General features: G+C 39.4%; 1 protein-coding gene across 1 annotated transcript in view; it reads right to left on the bottom strand.

Annotated features, from left to right (window-relative positions):
* Window positions 1-2,755: 2,755 nt before the first annotated feature.
* Window positions 2,756-18,892, bottom strand: part of WDHD1 (WD repeat and HMG-box DNA binding protein 1) — a 72,207-nt gene continuing 56,070 nt past the window's right edge. Inside the window, exons 19-26 of the mRNA XM_004601759.2 lie at window positions 18,054-18,271; window positions 17,784-17,905; window positions 17,153-17,209; window positions 13,559-13,602; window positions 13,029-13,199; window positions 11,860-11,990; window positions 7,596-7,734; window positions 2,756-4,758 (exon numbers count right to left, since the gene is read on the bottom strand). Coding sequence (XP_004601816.2) covers window positions 4,558-4,758; window positions 7,596-7,734; window positions 11,860-11,990; window positions 13,029-13,199; window positions 13,559-13,602; window positions 17,153-17,209; window positions 17,784-17,905; window positions 18,054-18,271 — 1,083 coding nt within the window. The 3' untranslated portion in view covers window positions 2,756-4,557. The remainder of the gene's footprint in view (window positions 4,759-7,595; window positions 7,735-11,859; window positions 11,991-13,028; window positions 13,200-13,558; window positions 13,603-17,152; window positions 17,210-17,783; window positions 17,906-18,053; window positions 18,272-18,892) is intronic.

Genomic DNA, 18,892 nt, shown 5'->3' with positions numbered 1-18,892 from the left:
GTTTCCTCTGTCTGATCATTTCTCCACTTCTTCACACCCCAACTTTCCCCTGACATGGCCATGCATGTCTTTCTATTGACAATGCAGGTCAGTTCTTCAATCAGCTTAAGCTGGTTTTGGTACAAATTCCAAGTATCTAAAGATCAAGCTCCTGAATGTTGGGAGTGATAGTGAGCTTCCAGTGTATCTGTGGCCTAAGAAGGTAACTAGAGAGATTAAAGAAACTTTGGTACATCTACACAATGGAATACTATGCAGCTGTTAGAAAAGATGATGTCATGAACTTTGCATATAAGTGGATCAACATGGAAAGTATCATCTTAAGTGAAATGAATCAGAAAGAGAGAAACAGACATAGAAAGATGGCACTCACCCATAGAATATAAAGTAACAGAATGGGAGACTAACACCCAAGAGTAGTAGAGATAAGGACCAGGAGGTCTGCCCCACAGCTCGGAAACTGGCCTCACATGCTGGGGGAAAAGGAAGTTGAGAGAGAGAAGGGAACACCAAGTAGAGGATCTTGGGAGAACCATTCGGGTTGAAAGATGCATGCTGAAAGTAGACTATAGACCGAGCATGGTGGCCACTCAATATCTCTATTGCAAACTACAACACCCAAAAGGAGAGAAAGCGAAAGGGAATGCTCTGCCACAGAGTCAGGGTGGGGTGGTGGTAATAGGGTGGTGGTGGTGGGAGGGATAACGGCAACATCAGTGGAGGAGAATGGGCACTGGTGGAGGGATGGGTAAACGATCACTGTATGACTGAAATGCAAACACGAACGTTCATAAGCCTGCAACTGTACCTCATGGTGATTTACTAATAAAAAATTAAAAAAAAAAAAGAAGATACCTAGTGAGATCAGGGCACATGGACTATGCAGGTACTTTGGGAAGTTCTAAAACCCACTGTCATCTTTATGACAAAGACCATAAAGGATAAAAAGTCAGAAAAGACCACTGGGCCCCAAAGTTACGAAGCTGCAGTGACAGAATCAGGATACAAAATTGAAGCCTCCCAAGATCCAAAGTGCATACACTAAGCTAAACATCCCATCAACACGTTTCCTGCCCTCAAAATTTGGGAGTCTGGTGATACCAACTGAGAATATACTAGAAGGAAAAAAAGGGAACAGATTTATACACATGGGATATACTTAGGGGAACAGCATTGCTATTTTTTTCAAAAACGTTTGCACTATATCACAAGTTAAAAACTAGCTAGTGGATCTGAATAGTCACTTCTCCAAAGACCAACAAGGACATGAAAAGTGGCTTATTATCTCTTACAAAGAAATGCAAACCAAGACAACAGGAAGAATCACTCACAAGTGTGAGAATGGCTTTTATCCAAAGATAAGATACAGAAGTGTTGGATAGTATGTAGAGAGAAGGGAATTCACATATATTGTTGAGGGAAACGCCAAGTTGGTAGTCTGATGGAAAAAGATAAACACCATGCCTTAGCTCATAGGTTGCATATAGAGGAAACAGACGGGGAAATTGGGTAAAAGGGGAAAAGACTGTATGGCGAAGGATAGGACTTTAAATTTTTATTATTACCGTTTTATTACCTTGGCTTTGTGGTCTTATCTGGCAGTGCTCGTGGGTCACTCTTGTAGATGCCATGCAAGGAATCAAGCCTGGCCCCTGTATGAAAACCATGCGCTCAGCACTTTGAGGTATCACACTGGCTATAATGCCCTAAACAGATTCTTTCTCATACATTGTTGGAGCTGGCCTACAAAATTTTTCATCTCTATTTACAAGTAGAATTTGTAATTTCCCTTCCTGAACACATCAGGTTTTGCTATCAAGGTCATGACAGCTGTTCAATAATTTGTATAATTTGCTCTTCCCTTTGTCATTGATGTTGCTGTTGTGATGACGAGAGGTTGGACACACAGTTGGCTGTGGTACTTGCCAGGGGTCATGCATCAGGTTGCAGCACTCACACATTTAGCTACAGTGCTTGTCAAGGTTGTACTCCTTCAGTGATAATGCTTACGGACCTGGGTGTGGACCCCAAACCAAGCCACAACAAAAACCATCTAGTAGATATTAATTTTACAGATGCACATAGGCTAGAATTTATCCAAGGTCATTCAGCTAGTGGGTATTGTGATGAGTTTTCGAACCCCAGTAGCCTGGCTTTAAAACTGTCCGTGGGGGCAGTAAGAAAGCAGAAAAGGGTCAAGGCACTTGCCTTACACATGGCCAACACCAGTTGATCCCTGGCTTTGTAATCTAGTCTTGAGCACCACCAGGAGTGACCTCTGAGTGGTCAGGAGTAAGCCATAAACATAACTGGGTGTGCTCCCTGTTTCCACAAAAGTATGCTTTTGCACAGGGAATATGGTTCTGTGGTAAAGCACTTGTTTGCATTTGTAACAGCCTCAGTCTGACTCACAGCATAGCCTGGTCCCTGCCTGAGCACCAGCCAATAACCCCCAAGCATGAAGCTGAGAGTAGTCACCCACCATACGCAATTGTAGCCCTAAAAAGAGCAAGCGAAAGAAAAAAAGCTCTTAAGTATGAGATCTTAATATTCTTTTTTTAATTAAAAAATTTTTTTTATTAGAGAACCACTGTGATGTACAGTTACAAACTTATGAATGTTCGTGTTTGCATTTCAGTCATACAGTGATCGTTTACCCATCCCTCCACCAGTGCCCATTCTCCTCCACTGGTGTTGCCGTTATCCCTCCCACCACCACCCCATTACCACCACCCCACCCTGACTCTGTGGCAGAGCATTCCCTTTCGCTTTCTCTCCTTTTGGGTGTTGTAGTTTGCAATAGAGATATTGAGTGGCCACCATGCTCGGTCTATAGTCTACTTTCAGCATGCATCTTTCAACCCGAATGGTTCTCCCAAGATCCTCTACTTGGTGTTCCCTTCTCTCTCTCAACTTCCTTTTCCCCCAGCATGTGAGGCCAGTTTCCGAGCTGTGGGGCAGACCTCCTGGTCCTTATCTCTACTACTCTTGGGTGTTAGTCTCCCATTCTGTTACTTTATATTCTATGGGTGAGTGCCATCTTTCTATGTCTGTCTCTCTCTTTTTGATTCATTTCACTTAAGATGATACTTTCCATGTTGATCCACTTATATGCAAAGTTCATGACATCATCTTTTCTAACAGCTGCACAGTATTCCATTGTGTAGATGTACCAAAGTTTCTTTAACCAGTCATCTGTTTTTGGGTACTCTGGTTTTTTCCAGATTTTGGCTATTGTAAACAGTGCTGCAATGAACATACACATGCAGGTGTCATTTCTACTATACCTAAGAAAGCAGTATTCTTTCTTAACCTTAATCATTCTGCAATTAAAAAGGTACTGACTTCAATATGTCTAAATTTTCAGAGTACTTTGGTTCTTCTTTCCTAAAAGACTATCCTCAATTCTGAGCCACTTAATATTATTTTACTGCCTTACTCCCCTCCCTGACCCTTGAACTTTTCTTAAGGCCTACCTAGAAAACAGCCCCAAATGAATGAAATACTTAAATTTAGTTTCGTTCATTTGAAACGAAAAGGTAATTAAAATATTTCCCCTAAGTCTTCAACTATTCTCTTGTCAAGACTTTCAAAGACCTGTTCACAAAGTTCTGCTGATGCAGACAAGCAGAATGCTTTACCGAGAGTATATTCTTTACAGGCTCTAATGCCATCAAAATACTACCTTCAACTTCTGTGTGTGATATATATATGCAGAAAAGAGTGGATGAGCAAATTCTGGCAATATACATCTTCTAGATTACTGTTCTACTTCATGGAGATACAATGTCAAACTAAATTTGAAAATGTTAAAAAGTTTTATTAAAAAAACAATAGGCTATACAAATAGGTAATTGTAAGTAATTTTATGAATTTTAAAACATACAAAAGATTCATCTACAAAATTATTTATATGCTTTGCACCCCTATTAAAAACACAGTCCTCTAGGACACGTTTCGACAGAGGACTCTGAAGCAGCAGACTTGGGAAAAAGGACTACTAAAGTACTTTCCAGAATGTGACAGCAAATAAAGCATCCCCCCACCCCAGGTCACTCAATGTCCAGAGGTGTAAGGCCTTGTCTCTGGTGGTAAGAGAGAAGTCACACTGAACTTTCTTACTAGAAACCTAAACTTAGTGACCTAAAGTTAATTCTTCTGGAGTCTGAATGGTGCTCTATGTTAGGGGTAGAGCAATCTGCAGTGGGGATACTTTTTTCACATGCTGTTACCTATGCCAATATACTTAATATATTAGACAGACAAATAACTGCCTCAAAATTATTTTTAAAATACACTAAGACTGCTAACAACAACAACAACAACAATAACAACAACCCAAGAGTGAGCTCAGAAGGGTAAGTGATGCCCTGCATGCAGGAGGCTCAGGCCCAATCCTGGCACCACTGGAGAATTACCACTTTGGAGTACTGAGCTGGGAATAATCCCTGAACGCTGCCACTTGTGGCCCTCAAACTCATTTAAAAAAATATGGCAGATTCAAAGATGGTAAAAATAAATCTAATGCTATCACTTTCCTAAGGTCATTTTCTTCCTTTATTCCTGTTTAAAGGCAAAAGCTGACAGCTTCTGATTCACAGAAAGATCTAATGGTTTTTGCTTTTTAGGCAAATTCAGATTCTCCTTTTCCTTTTCTTTCTGGTCTTCAGTTTCATGACTTTCAGAAACTATCCATTTCCGCTTCTTCGTTTCAGTTCCATCATCTGCAGTTTCTCCTTTGGCCTTAGTGGCCCATGCCTTTATAAAAACATTGGAGAAAAAAAGATCATAAAAACACAAAGAAATATGAAGGAAATGATTTCTTTCTCTTCCAGGTAGCATTCTTTTAATATTAAGCAGCATAATTATCACTTGAACTGTTAAGCTAAATCATTAAAGATTCTCACTGTTATTCATATCTCATTACTTAATGTCATAATACTTGTCATATTAAGTAATATGTCTTATACGTAATATTAAATATTGGTAAGACATGTTAATATCTTAATTGAAGAGCAGGTAAAATATTTTACATTTTACACACACACACACACACACACACACACCAAGTTCACAAGCAGTAATACAGAAAGATCTGTATACCCTGAATTCCCCAACTTTAGCATCTGGCAACACTGTATTGTAATAACACACCTGTGACCTATCATTCTCGTCTCACATCTACTCATCTTAGTGTGTTTGATTCAACTGACACCATTCAAGTCAGAGCAGGGGCCAGAGCAATTGTACAGTGGGTAGGGCACCTGCCTTGCATGCGGCAATCCAGACTGAATCGCTGGCATCCCATATGATCCCCCAGACCTGGCCAGGAGTGATCCCTGAGAGCAGAGCCAGGAGTCAGCCCTGAATACCACCAGGCATGACACCAAAGCAAAAATAAATAAAACAAAATAAAATAAAATAAAAGGGAGAGACAGCAGTTCTACCACCACAGGATCCCTCATGCTGTCCACCCACCCCATACACCCCACACTTTCTCATCCAGACCCGACTCCTGGCAACCAGCACTCTGTTCTTTATCACTATCACTTTAGCATTTAAGGAAAGTTATATATATATATACATATATATATAAAATATATATATATACATATATATATATATCACTCAGTATGAACCAAAGCTCACTTGTTTTGCCTGTTAATTTAATCTTCTAATCTATTATAACTTCTTTCCTCTTTCTATTTTATTTTCCTTCCTATTTATTTACTATAGAAAAAGGGGTCTTCCAGCAATAGAATTTCCCACCATAACAGAATAGTTGGAAGTAAATGTTTGGGGCTTTTCTTAAAAAAATTTTTTTTAACTGTAATTATGCTATATGCAACTGCAAAGTTATATTCATATTATGACAAATAACAATCCTTCTTACAATTGTGATGTGTAGCATAAATTTACAGGCAATACTTTTTAAAGATAAAAATCAATAGTTTTTGTAGGCTTTTAAATCTAATTTAATGCACTAATACACTGAAAATACTCCCAACTTTTCTACGTCTCTGAGGTCACAGGGAAATTTAGTGAGCAGAAGAGAGAACTTTATTTGAAAATTACTAACTTTATTTTATTAATTTGGGGGAGGAAGGGCATACCCGGCAATGCTCAGGGGTCACTCCTGGCTCTGTACTCAGGCATCACTTCTGGCAGTGCTCAAGGGATCAGATGGGATACTGAGGACCAAACACAGGTCAGCAGCACGCAAGGCAAGTGCCCTGCCTGCTATGCCATCTCTCTGGCCCTATTTCATTAGTTCTATCTAATGCATGCCATTGTTGCAGATTAGTCCCTTTTTCTTGCAACAACAATGTTCTTATCCAACTAGCAATTTGGTTTTTTTCTTTAATAGTAAAAATATTAATTATATTTTAGGTATTCAAAAATACAATCACAACTTTGCCATTAAGGTCAATATTAAATTCTATTAATTAGAATTCTATGAAAAACAAATTTTGTAAAACTTTTATTCTTAAAAAAAGCGAAGAACGCAAGTTTGCTAGTGACATTCTATATCAGACTAGAGGTGGTAAAACCAGTTTCTAGTTTCCTCATTTTCTAATACTTCTATTCATATAATCCAGTTTATCAAGGAGAGTATCTATACCACTAGAAACCTCAGTTGTACAGTGCCATCCCTGGGAAAGTGAATTCCAAGTGAAACACCACACACATTCTTTTCTCTCAAAACCCAAATCCATAGTGAGCCTTTGGTCACAGAGCAGAAGCTTACAGGAAAAGAAGAGTTGTGCACCACCTGTCCTCATTCCCATGTGAATGACTGGAACCTAAAACCAGCTTTTAAGGGAGGAGGAGCGAGCAGGGACTGGAACAAAGGTAGTAGGATCCGGACAAACTAGATTGGTGCAGCAGCACTGCAATTACAAATCTGTGACTTCAATCCTACAGTAAACTATGACTGTACCAATAAAAAAAATGATTTGAAAAAGATAACAGCTTTCTAAAAAAGCACCCGCTTATTAAGTATCCATTGCATACATAAGTAGCATTTATGTATGCAATGGGCCAGGGCCAGAGACATACATAGTACATCAGGTAGGGCACTTGCCTTACATGTAGCTGACATGGGTTAATCATACTGCCAGGAGTGACCCTTTAGCACAGAGCCTAGTAGTAAGCTCTGAGAACAGCCAGGTTCTTGCTACCCTGAAACAAAAACAAAAATCCTGCTGGGGCCAGAGACAGTACAGGAAGTAACGCTCTTGCCTTGCACACAGCCACAGAGGTTTATTCCCCAAGCACCACGAGGAGTAATCCTGAGCAGGAGTAAGCCCTGGGTATCCTGGGTACTGCCCTAAACCAAAAACCCAACCAATAAGCAAAAACTCCTCCTTACAAGAATGCTAAATGTATAGCACAAAAGTACTAATTTCATTTTTACTTAGCAGAAAGTTTACCATCCATGCCAAATCATAACTGTTACATATGCACATGTCCAAAGCTGACAATTACAGTTACATGATTTCCTTACCAAGAGTACTGGAATGTTTTCAATTTTCAAAAACAGAAAGAAACCTGTCATTGAACTCAGACCTCAATTTCAGCAAAATTATCCTTACCTTCCTTTCTCCTGCTGTTAATACTCTAAATCTAGTCATTCCTTCCTTAATTATGTCTGCTTCATCTGAAAAGTCTGGATTGTCAGACAAAATACTACTTCTGTTTTCTTCCAGCCACATCTGGAACCCCGTTTTTGGCCTAAAATAGCATTTATATGAAAAACATTAATTCTCAAAACACAGTTTAAAATGCTTTACAATTTTTCAGGTTTGTATTTAATCATTACATGTTGCATAATGATATAAACTAAGACACAAAATTAAATTTGGTAATATTCATGTTACATATTACTTAAAACTACCTGATGACAATAATGAATTAACATCAAGAAGAACACATACTACTAAATATTTATGTACCCAATGATGAACCATCAAAATATTTAAAGCTACTGCTACTAGACAAAAGGAAGATACTGACAGCAAAACAACGTAGTAGGAGACTTTAACACTGTTATCACTGCTGGATATAGTAAGTAGGAAGAAACTCAGCAAGGGAAAAACTGGTTAAAGAAAGAAATGGAAGACATGGGCCTAATAGATTTTATAGGGCCCATCTCCACTGCATAAGAAACATTCCCAAGATGCAGGGTCATAAAACATACCTTCATAAAATTAAGATAAAAATCATATCAACTATCCTCTCAGACCACAATGGTTTGAAAATGGGAATCACAAAAACAAACAAGGATAATATGTAATATTATAAGTTATCTATCACTATAGCATTTCCTTTAAGAGCATAGTACAATGCCTTGCATGTGGCAAATATTCTATATCAGCAACTTAATTTTATTTCAGAGTTCATTTCAACTTTCTTTGGGGGGGGCCCCACACCTGACTATGCTCAGTGCTCCTTGTTCTGTGTTCAGGGATCACTCTTGGCAGGGCGTGGGGGATCATAGTGGGGGTCAGTGATCAAATCTGTAGCCACATGCAAGGCAAGAGTTTGATTTAACTATATTATCTCTCCAGGCCCTCTTTTCACTTTCTTGATGCATTTTGATGTATGTCATAGGACTTCTGTGATTCATAAGTACTAAGTCTGAATAATCTCTTCCTGTTATATATTTGAATACCATTAAAAAAAATTCCGCAGAGATGGCCCAGGACTTTGCAATAGGCCTTCTCCGCTGGGCTGCTCCAGACGGGGGCAGGTGTTGTCCCTCTGCCTGCCTTTAGGAACCCTGGTGGTCCCTATTTTCTAGAAGTCAGCGAGAAGCTCCAGATATGAATAGTGGCGATGGCAAATCCCAAGTCTCGAGGGACAGGGGAGGAGTGGGCCCTCCTCCCCCCACCACCCCAATGGGACTCCGAGATGACACCACATCGGCCCACTGTCTACTTAAACTCCCACACAGCCACTATCCAGAGACACACAAACGAATCTCAGACCCGAGCAACTTGCTGCAGCGATTTCTGCAGACCCTAATTATTAAAGTCTTAGAATTCCTAGAGCGACATTATATTTTATCCATAACAAGCAATACAAAACACATTGTGTAGCATGCATTTTCAGCAGGTATGGGGGGAGCAGTAGGACTGGTCTCGAACTATCGAAGGTAACTAAAGTAGAGTAAGAGTATGTTGCAATTTGTCTGCCACACAGGCAAGGGGTAGGTGTGGAATGAAGGCATGAGGTGGGGAATACTGGGGATTTTGATGACTGTATGATCAAAGTTCAAACATGAAATTTTTGTTACTGTACCTCATGGTGAATAAATAAAAAATAAATTTAAAAAAAAAAACGATGAAAAAAACATAATTTAAAAATAAAATAGAGGGCCGGAGCGATAGCACAGCGGGTAGGGCGTTTGCCTTGCATGCGGCTGACCCAGGTTCAATCCCCGGCATCCCATATGGTTCCCCCAAGCACTGCCAGGAGTAATTCCTGAGTGCAAAGCCAGGAGTAACCCCTGAGCATCGCTGGGTGTGACCCCCCCCAAAAAAAGCAAAAAAAAAAAATAAAATAAAATAAAATAAAATAGAGCCTTGAGGTTGAATAGATAGTATAAGGGTTAATGTGCTTTCCTTGCATGCTACTGACACTGATTTCATTCCTGGCACTACATGTTCCTCAGAGCATGGGTGCAGTCCTGGAGGGCCCCAAGCACTAATGGATTGGTCCAGGTGGTTCAATTTCCAGTACCATATATGGTTCCCCCAGCTCCACCAGGAGTGATCTCTAAGCACAGAGACAAGAGTAAACACTGAGGACAGCTGGGTATGGCCCCCAAAAGAAAGAAATGGAAGGAGAAAGGGATATCTGTAAAAGATGAAATTATCTGTGAAAGAGGGAATTATTTGTAAAAGATGCTGTTTAAGTGGAGAAAAAATGGCATTTGCTACCATTTCTGTAAAACAAACAAAAAAGATAAATATGCAGAGAATTTCTAAAGTCTATAAGACACTTGTTGCAGTGACTTTCTGGAGAGAAAAACTGAATGGACAGGAAAGAAATTCACTTTACATCACATATCATTTTTATACTTTGACTAAATTTCTCTTTCTCCCATGTAGCTATACCATCTATTTAAAAGCAAAGTAAAGGGGCTGGAGCAATAGCACAGCGGGTAGGGCGTTTGCCTTGCATGAGGCTGACCTGGGTTGATTCCCATTATCCCATATGGTCCCCTGAGCACCGCCAGGAGTAACTCCTGAGTGCAAAGCCAGGAGTAACCCCTGTGCATTGCTGGGTGTGACACACACACACACACACACACCAAAAAAAAGCAAAGTAAAGTAAGTCCATATTATATAAATTAAAAAAATGAAACTTAGGGGCTGGAGTAATAGTACGATGGGTAGGACATTTGCCCTGTATGCAGCCAACCCAGGTTCAATCCCCAGCACGCCCATACAGTCCCCGGAGCCCACTACAGTGATCCCTGAATGCAGAGTCAGGAGTATGCCCTGAGCACTACTGGATGTGGCCCAAACCCCAAAACAAACAATTAGTTAAAAAAAAAAAAAAAGACATCCCACAGCTGCTGCCATGTAAATGGCCCAGCCTAAAAGCTACATAACTCATCTTGGAAGAGACGCCAACCCAAACTAATGAAAATCAGGGGTACATTGATTTTTTGGACTGAAAAATCTGATGCCCCTTGTGAGGGGAGGGCGGGCTGAGTCTCAGCCCTACCAAAGTCCCCAGCATAGATGCCACCATACAAACTGCCGAGCTTTACTGCTTTATGACTTAATCTCTGAAGTGACCCCAAGAGGACATAACTGCCAGGCATACCAGTTTTCAGGGTGGAAAGTCTGAGGCCTCCTGGGGGGAAAATGGGTGCGGAGGAAGGAGCGCAGGCCAAGAATCATCCCCGTTCCACAGACCCTAGAGCAATGGCCATGCAACACCTCCAAATTCTACAATACTGACAGTCCAGTAGGTACACATCAAATTAAATGTTTAAGTAGCATAGACGTCAATAAGCAAAAACAACACAGAAGGTTCACCTGGCAATAAACAGCTCAGTAAGTACTTAGACACTGACTTTAATAAAACTCCACTGTGAGATATAACAATTTTCACAAACATTTTTTAACTGAAATATTTTTGGATAATTCCACTTACCCTTTTGTTGTAATAAGCAATGTAATAAGCGATATAAAATAAATTATTTCGCACCTCTAAGAGGGCAGGCTTGGGAGGGTGGGTGGGAAATTGGGAACAATGGTGGAGGAAAGGTAGCACTGGTGGTGGGATTGGTGTTAAAACACCGAATGCCAAAACAACTGTATTAGGAACAAGTTTATAAATCACCATGTTTAGATAAAGTTTAAAAAACTCAAAAAATAATGAAACTTATTATAAAAACACAATTTATCAAAGCATATCTAACAATCACTGTATCACTGTCATCATGTTGCTCATCGATTTGCTCGAGTGGGCACCAGCAACGTCTCCATTGTGAGACTTGTTGTTATAGTTTTTCGCATATTGAACAGGCCACGGGTAGCTTGCCAGGTTCTGCCGTGCAGGCGGGATACTCTCAGTCGCCTGCTGGGCTCTCTGGGAGGGATGGAGAAATCGAACCTGGGTTGGCCTTGTGCAAGGCAAACGCCCTACCCACTGTGCTATGGATAATAATGAATACTGGTATCTTTCTGAAAGTTAGAAGTGTTCAAAACGCCCACTAACAGTATTAATATAATATTCACAATAATGATAACAGAATGGCATAATTCTGTAATGCAGCTTCTGTCTGCCTTTTGTTGGGATACTGAAGCTTGAGAATACTACGTTTCTCTATGAACTGACCTCTGGTTTTCAGTGTTTTGTGAACACGTAACTGGGTTTTCAGGTGATGAATTTTTAGTGATTTCTTCTCTCATCTCCTCAGTCTTATCAATTTGGGAAGTCTTTTTTTGGAAGTATGATGCCGCAGATACCTGCAAAAACAAGCATTATGAAAATGCCAAGAAATAATGTTATAATTTTTATAATTTATAATTCTCTTATAATTTATAAGAGAGCTTTGAAAAATGTGGGGAAAATATTTATAATTTAGAATTGGGAGAACGGTGAGGGAAAGCAGACCTCCTAAGCAGTGCTCAGGGAGGCCAGGATCCCTTCTGGTGATACTGAAGCAACAGGGCTGGACAGCTTAATGCTTTGGAGTCACACTGAAGTCCCACATCTGGTACAAGCAGGAGCATGCAGCATCAGGTCCCTGCATAAGCAAGGCATGTACCCTGATCGTGGATCCATCTCCTGGGCCCCATGCTTTAGAATTCTTATTAGCAGTATGCGAGGTCTTGAGGTTTTCTGTTAAAAATAAACATTACGGGGGCAGAGACAGTAGAGTGTAGGGCACTTGCTGTGTACATGGCTGGCTCAGCTTCGAATCCTGGCATGCCACAGAATGGGGCTAGAGAGTATGGAGTAAGTAGAATGCTTGCCAACTGTGTTTGATCCCTGGCACTCCATATAATCCCTTAAGCCCTGTTAGGAGTGATCCCTGGACACAGAGCCAGAAGTAAGCTCTGAGCACCACCAAGTGTGGTCTGAAAACCAGAAAAACAAAACAAAACAAAAAATAAAAATAACTAGGGATATGCATCTGAACCAATAAATTAAAAAGAAACAAAACCAGACAGATCCCTCATCACTGCCCTTACTAGACTTGGGTCCTAAATAGTGAACAAATCTGAAATAAGATAAAATTTGTGGGCTAGAGCAATAGCATAGTGGGTAGGGCATTTGCCTTGCACATGGCTGACCCGGGTTTGATTCCCAGAATCCCATATGGTCCCCCAAGCATCGCCAGGAGTAATTCCCAAGTGTATGAACCAGGAGTAATCCCTGTGCAATGCTGGTGTGACCCAAAAACAACAACAAAATTAAATAAATAAATAAAATTATAAAAAAAGATAAAATTCGTGGGTTTTTTTTGTTTTTCTTGCACATGTGATTAGTAAAAATCGTACCTGTTTAGACTTTGGCTTTGGAATTAAAGGCTTGATAACTGGAGACTTTTCAGTACTTGTGGCTCGATTAAGTGCACTGGATTTCTTGAATGATTTGTTTATATTGTCTAAAATATTAGTTGATCGTACTGAACTTGCTGGAATGGCTGGCTCTTTGGGACTAACTGATACCTAAAAAGCAAAACAGCATTAATATTTTATGCTTGAACAAGAAAAAGACCCAAAGGAAAACTTTAAATTTTTTTCAAATTTTTATTATGGTTTCTCATCTTTGGAACAAAATACATTTGTACCCTCCAAACTGAGAGAGAGGCACACTTCCCCAAATACCATATCCTCAAGAAAAACGTTTTTCAAGACTATGCAGAACTCAAGTGTGAATTAGTGCTACATTTGTTTTCTTTTTATATCATAAAGAACTGCTTCAGTTTACAATATCTCCAATTCTGGGGAAGGTCATCTGGCAGTCTAGAATTATTCTCTGTATGGAAATATATTTCAGTAATAGGAAATATCACTGGGACGTTTACCTTGAAGGGATTCACTCGTCCTTGGCTGCTACAGGTAACTGCACCTTTCATAAGAAAGAAACTCTCACTTAAAGGTGAAAAAAAAGACTGTTTACTTCTGTAATAGATGGAATACTTTACCCATATTTTATTAAATAATTGTTGCATCACATCATCATCATCACACCCTGTTTATTCAGTAATCCCAAAAAAATGAAAAAAAAAATTCCCATGTGGCTATACCCACTATTTTGCAAAAAAAAAAAACTGGCTTATAAATGATGACAATTAGGCAGTGAAAAACAGGGTTATGAGGGCTTCTTAAACTTTTCCACTTCTGATCCCTTTTTGCTTGAGAAATATAACTCACACAAGCAATGCCAGAAACAATTTAAGATTCAATAAGCATCTGATTTTGAATTTTTTACCATCTCACATTTAAAAAGCTTTTACTGGGGCTGGTGCAATAGCACAGCAGGTAGGGCGTTTGCCTTGCACGCGGCCAACCCGGGTTTGATTCCCAGCATCCCATATGGTCCCCTGAGTGCCGCCAGGGGTAATTCCTGAGTGCAGAGCCAGGAGTAACCCCTGAGCACTGCCAGGTGTGACCCAAAAAGCAAATAAATAAATAAATAAAATAAAAAGCTTTTACTACTGCTAAACTTTTCATGACTGCCATATTTAAGTATGTGACCCCCATATGTGGTTGTGACCCATAATTTAAGGTAAGATCTTTATCGTATGAAGTAAATATTCTTCAACAAGGTTAAAACTATTAACGACAGGGCTAGAGAAATGGTATAGCAGTTCAGGTGCTTTCCTTGCATGCAGCTGACCCAGCACCACATATAGTCCCCTGAACCACAACTGGCCAGGAGTGATCTCTGAGCACCACCAGGTATGCATGCGTGTGGCCCAAAAGCAAACAAAGACTAACTATTAATAACTACAAATAATACCATTTCTATTTTCAAAACAAAATAAAAAAGGTATTTAAAGATGGGAACTAGCCCAACTTGCCACTTTAGAACATATTAACCAAATATTTATAACCCTTCCTTTTATCCATGAAAGAATGGTGTGTCTTATTTTAGCTAAATTCAACTCCCTCTTGCTTCGTCAAGAAACCTTAGCCATCAAAGGTCAGTTTCGCATTTTGACTTCCCCCACTTTATTGACTCAAGTTTCCTAATTCCAACAAAAAATAAACCCTCGACCCCACATCCTCACTGGTCATCATTTTGCTCTCATTTTCCTTGTTAGTCAAATTTCTCAAGAGCTATCTAAATAATTACCCCCAGTTCCTCACTGCTCATATATTCCTAATTCCATTATAATACAATTTCCAGTCCCATTATCTTTATGTACCTGCTCTTATTAAGGATTCAATAATCTCTATGTGGAGAAAAATCAGTAGATACCTTTCAGATACCACCTTATTTGACTTCTCAATAGCATTCTACAAAGCAGTATTCCTTTCTCCTTCTTCTTTTTTTTTTTGTTGCAAAGACAGAAAAGTGAGTTGAAAAGTATAAGAGAAAGAAACTCCCTCCCTAATCAGAGAGGAACTTAGTATAGGACTAAGGTCATTCCTTTATTCCTGACCTTTGTCCTCTCTGGTCTCATTCTTTGTTTCTTCCTCCACTTCCAACACATTTAAATATTGGGGATTCCCTGGGTCTAAGTTCATTTTTTTCCTTTCTCTTTTTGATTTGGATTATGCCCAGCAGTGCTTAGGGATCCTTCTGGAGGACCATATGGGGTGCTAGGGATTGAACCCAGGTCAGCTGTGTGCAAGGCAAGTGCCTTACTGCTGTACTATCTCTGGCACAAACTCATTTTTCACTTCTCACTTATGTTCACTCTCAATAATGCTTGATCACCTCTGTGAATGGTTTAAAACTGAAAAAGTTGTCAACATTTTCCCCTTTACAATTATAGACTAAACTGTCCCAACCCAAATATCAAACTATGTGACAAACTACCTATCTTACAGCAACGTGTTAGCTTTCTACTTAAACCTTTTCCAGGTGTGTCCTGACTCAGCAAATGGCACTATTATTCAAGTCAGAAACTCAGTGATTCTTCAGACCTGAACTTCTATACACTTTGTACAGCTGTTTCAAAAACTTTTTCAACTACTCCCCATTCTTTTTCATTTCAATCACTACCATTCTACTTGGAGCCACTATTCACTCTCAGGGGGATTGCTTCAGTAATCTTCTTCATAGGCATCCCTTCTCTGCATAGTGTGCTATGCTCTACCCTCCTTTAAACTGACAATAAATCCTTGCAACTTTAGAGACCTGCATATCTCCTAAAACAACCAAATCCACACGGCAGCAGATTAATACGAACTGCTTCAAAGGCATTCAGTATCACGTTCTCTTTACTGTGTCACACTACTCTACAATCTTCATACATGCTGTTCCTTAAGTCCATATGTTTCTCTTCTGTTCCTGTTCCCACCAATCTTGCTTAGGTGACTACTCTCCTTCAAGTCTCTGCTTTAAAGACTAAGGCTGTCTTTGAGGTTCAATCCATAACCCATCACTGAATAAATTACAACCCACTATGCTTTTTAAAAAAATTCTTTATGTTTTAAAGAAAATTCAAAGTAGTATATAATTGTTTTTTAAAAGAGAGAGACAAAGAGAGAGAGAGAAAGAGAGAAATAGAAAAATAGAGAGAGAGGGAGGGGGGCGGTGAAGGTGTGATGGGAGGGAAATTGGGGACACTGGTGCTGGGAAATGTACACTGGTGGAGGGTTGGGTGTTGGAACACTGTGACTAGAACTTGATTATGAACAGCTTTGTAAGAATCTATCTCACAGTGATTCAATTAAAAAAATTAATAATAATCTAATAAATAAATAAATGCACTGGGGAAAACTGTCCCCAACGTAAATGAATGTTGTTTTGAAAAGTCTGTTTTAGGGCTGAAGCAATAGCACAGCAAGGAGGGCACTTGCCTCACAAGCAGCCCACTGGGTTTGATCCCCAGTACCCTCTATGGTTCCCTGAGCTCTGACAGGAGTGACCCGTGAGCAGAGTCACAAGTAAGCCCTGAGCACTGCCAAGTAGGGCCCAAAAACCAAAATAATTTTTTTTAACAAGTTAGTTTTTACTGTAACTTAATCTGTATTAGAAAAAATAATAATTAAGGAGCCAGGGAGATAGCTCAAAGGGGTTCAACCAATGCCTGGCATGCATGAGGTCCCGTGTTCCCCAAGCATCCTGAGTGTAGCACTCTGACCCCAGAACCCTGGGCCCAAGCAGCATAGTATAGCTAGGCCTGAGTACCAAATCATCAGGCCCACAACAACAGACCAAGTATCATTAGGAGTGACTCCAGGGTCCCTATTACTTTGGCAACATCGCCCTATCCCCCAAAAATGTCAGGCACTAGGGATATGTATAAGGGCCTAGGTTTCATTCCTAACACAGAAAAAAAACTTCCAACTGTTTCTCCAGCATCCTGCATATCTCCTGAAACAACATATTTGAGAGAAAAATAAAATAAAACCCAAGGGTAAGGTGTATCCAAGGAGATGTAACACTTTAAAGACTATTTAGATAAGTTTTGTAGTATTACAAAATTACAAACATTTCTCACCTGACTTAACAGCTTGCAATTCTGAGGAACTTTTACTTTTGGAAAATGGATTCTGTCCTATAGAAGAATCAAGATAAAACAAAACAATGTAAATACAATGTAAATGGGGATGATTAGAGCATCTTCTTTAATCACAAATCAGAGAAAAAAAGATGTTGAGAAAATATTAACAAGCCAAGTTAGCTCAAAAGGCTTGTGTACACCTTTACATGTAGAAGGCATGATTCATCCTCTAACCTGCATGGTTCTTTGAATGATACAGTACTACTACACCTGGAGTAGTACCTGAGCACTCTGGGTACCACCCAAGAACAAAAGCAAGCAACAAGAAAAAGGATGAGTGTTCAATATCTCTTTGCCAAACAAAATTGAGGCAATCCACAGATGACATCTATCCTCTCTAATTTACCTTAAAAATGGATCTTACCAGGGACTGGAGCGATAGCACAGAGGGTAGGGCATTTGTCTTGCATGTGGCTGACCCGGGTTCGATTCCCAGCATGCCATATGGTTCCTTGAGCACCGCCAGGAGTAATTACTGAGTGCTTGAGTGATGAGTGACCCCTGTGCATCGCCAAGTGTGACCCAAAAAGCAAAAAGCAAAAAGCAAAAAAAAAAAAAAGGATCTTACCATGCTTGTGTGGTTCAGGTTTTTCTTCTGTATCATCAGCTTCTCTGACTTCTTCAGCATCATCATCTTCCACTTGGCTCCTGAGCTGTGGCTGACTCCACTCTGTGGTAGTATTACTGTACCTGAAAGATGGTACTTCATAAGGAGCTATGCAAAGACCAGTTTGATATTCAGGATAATAAAGAAAAATTAAAAGGAAAGGAACAAGAAAAAAAAATCAAGAAAGAAAAAGAAAAAAAAATCAAGCTCAAATAAGTGAATTTTTCTTACCCAGCATTCAGTTTTTTTCTGAAATCCTCTTCTTCTTCCTCTTCCACCTGAGTTGCTGCCAACTCTGCAGCCTTTTCTACAGCTAGTTCACTAAGCCTTTGGGCCAATATTAGTTTTCGAGAACGGGAAGCATATTTAATTGCCAAATGCACAGCATTTTGAGTCATTAGATCAGCAAGTTCCACACAACGAAATTCCCGTTCCAGTTTGCAAGAAAGCTAACCCAAGAAGGGAAAAAATAATTTCAAATCATTTCAAATGAAATTCTAAAACGAAGAAAGCATTTATTTTCTATCTCACTGATTCCAAGATAAACAGTTTTACACCTTTTAACATCTCTAAATTTGGGAAGTGTTTACAATTGATGGTAAGTCCGACTGGAAGCAACTTTTCCTGTTTCACTGGCTTATTTATTAAATTATGATACATTTTCAAGTCAATAGTAACATACTCAGTGGAATATATAATTTTCAATCCGTAAGAAAAGTAACTTAAAATTAAATGTAGCTCTTTTCCTCTAACAATAGGGCATCAAATTCAAGAAATAATTTTTAAAAAGATTTCTTATTACTATAACCAGAATTGTCATATAAATGCTACAAAGTGAATCTGGGTAAGGGTAAGTAGATTTAGACACTAGTTTTAAGTGTCACCGTGTCTGAGCTCCAAATATCGGAAACAGAGGTGACATTTTCAATTTAACAGTTTCTGTTTCTTGATCTACTTTTATAGTGTTAAAATAAAGGGCATTCATGTAACATCTTTTAAAAAATGACAAGCATTTTCCTTTTGCTATAAAACTGGCAACTCAAAGTAGGCAACTATGAAAAGAAGAATAT

Source organism: Sorex araneus, chromosome 3, assembly GCF_027595985.1.
Source record: "Sorex araneus isolate mSorAra2 chromosome 3, mSorAra2.pri, whole genome shotgun sequence".
Lineage (NCBI taxonomy): Eukaryota > Metazoa > Chordata > Mammalia > Eulipotyphla > Soricidae > Sorex > Sorex araneus.
This window is presented reverse-complemented; position numbering and strand designations above follow the sequence as displayed.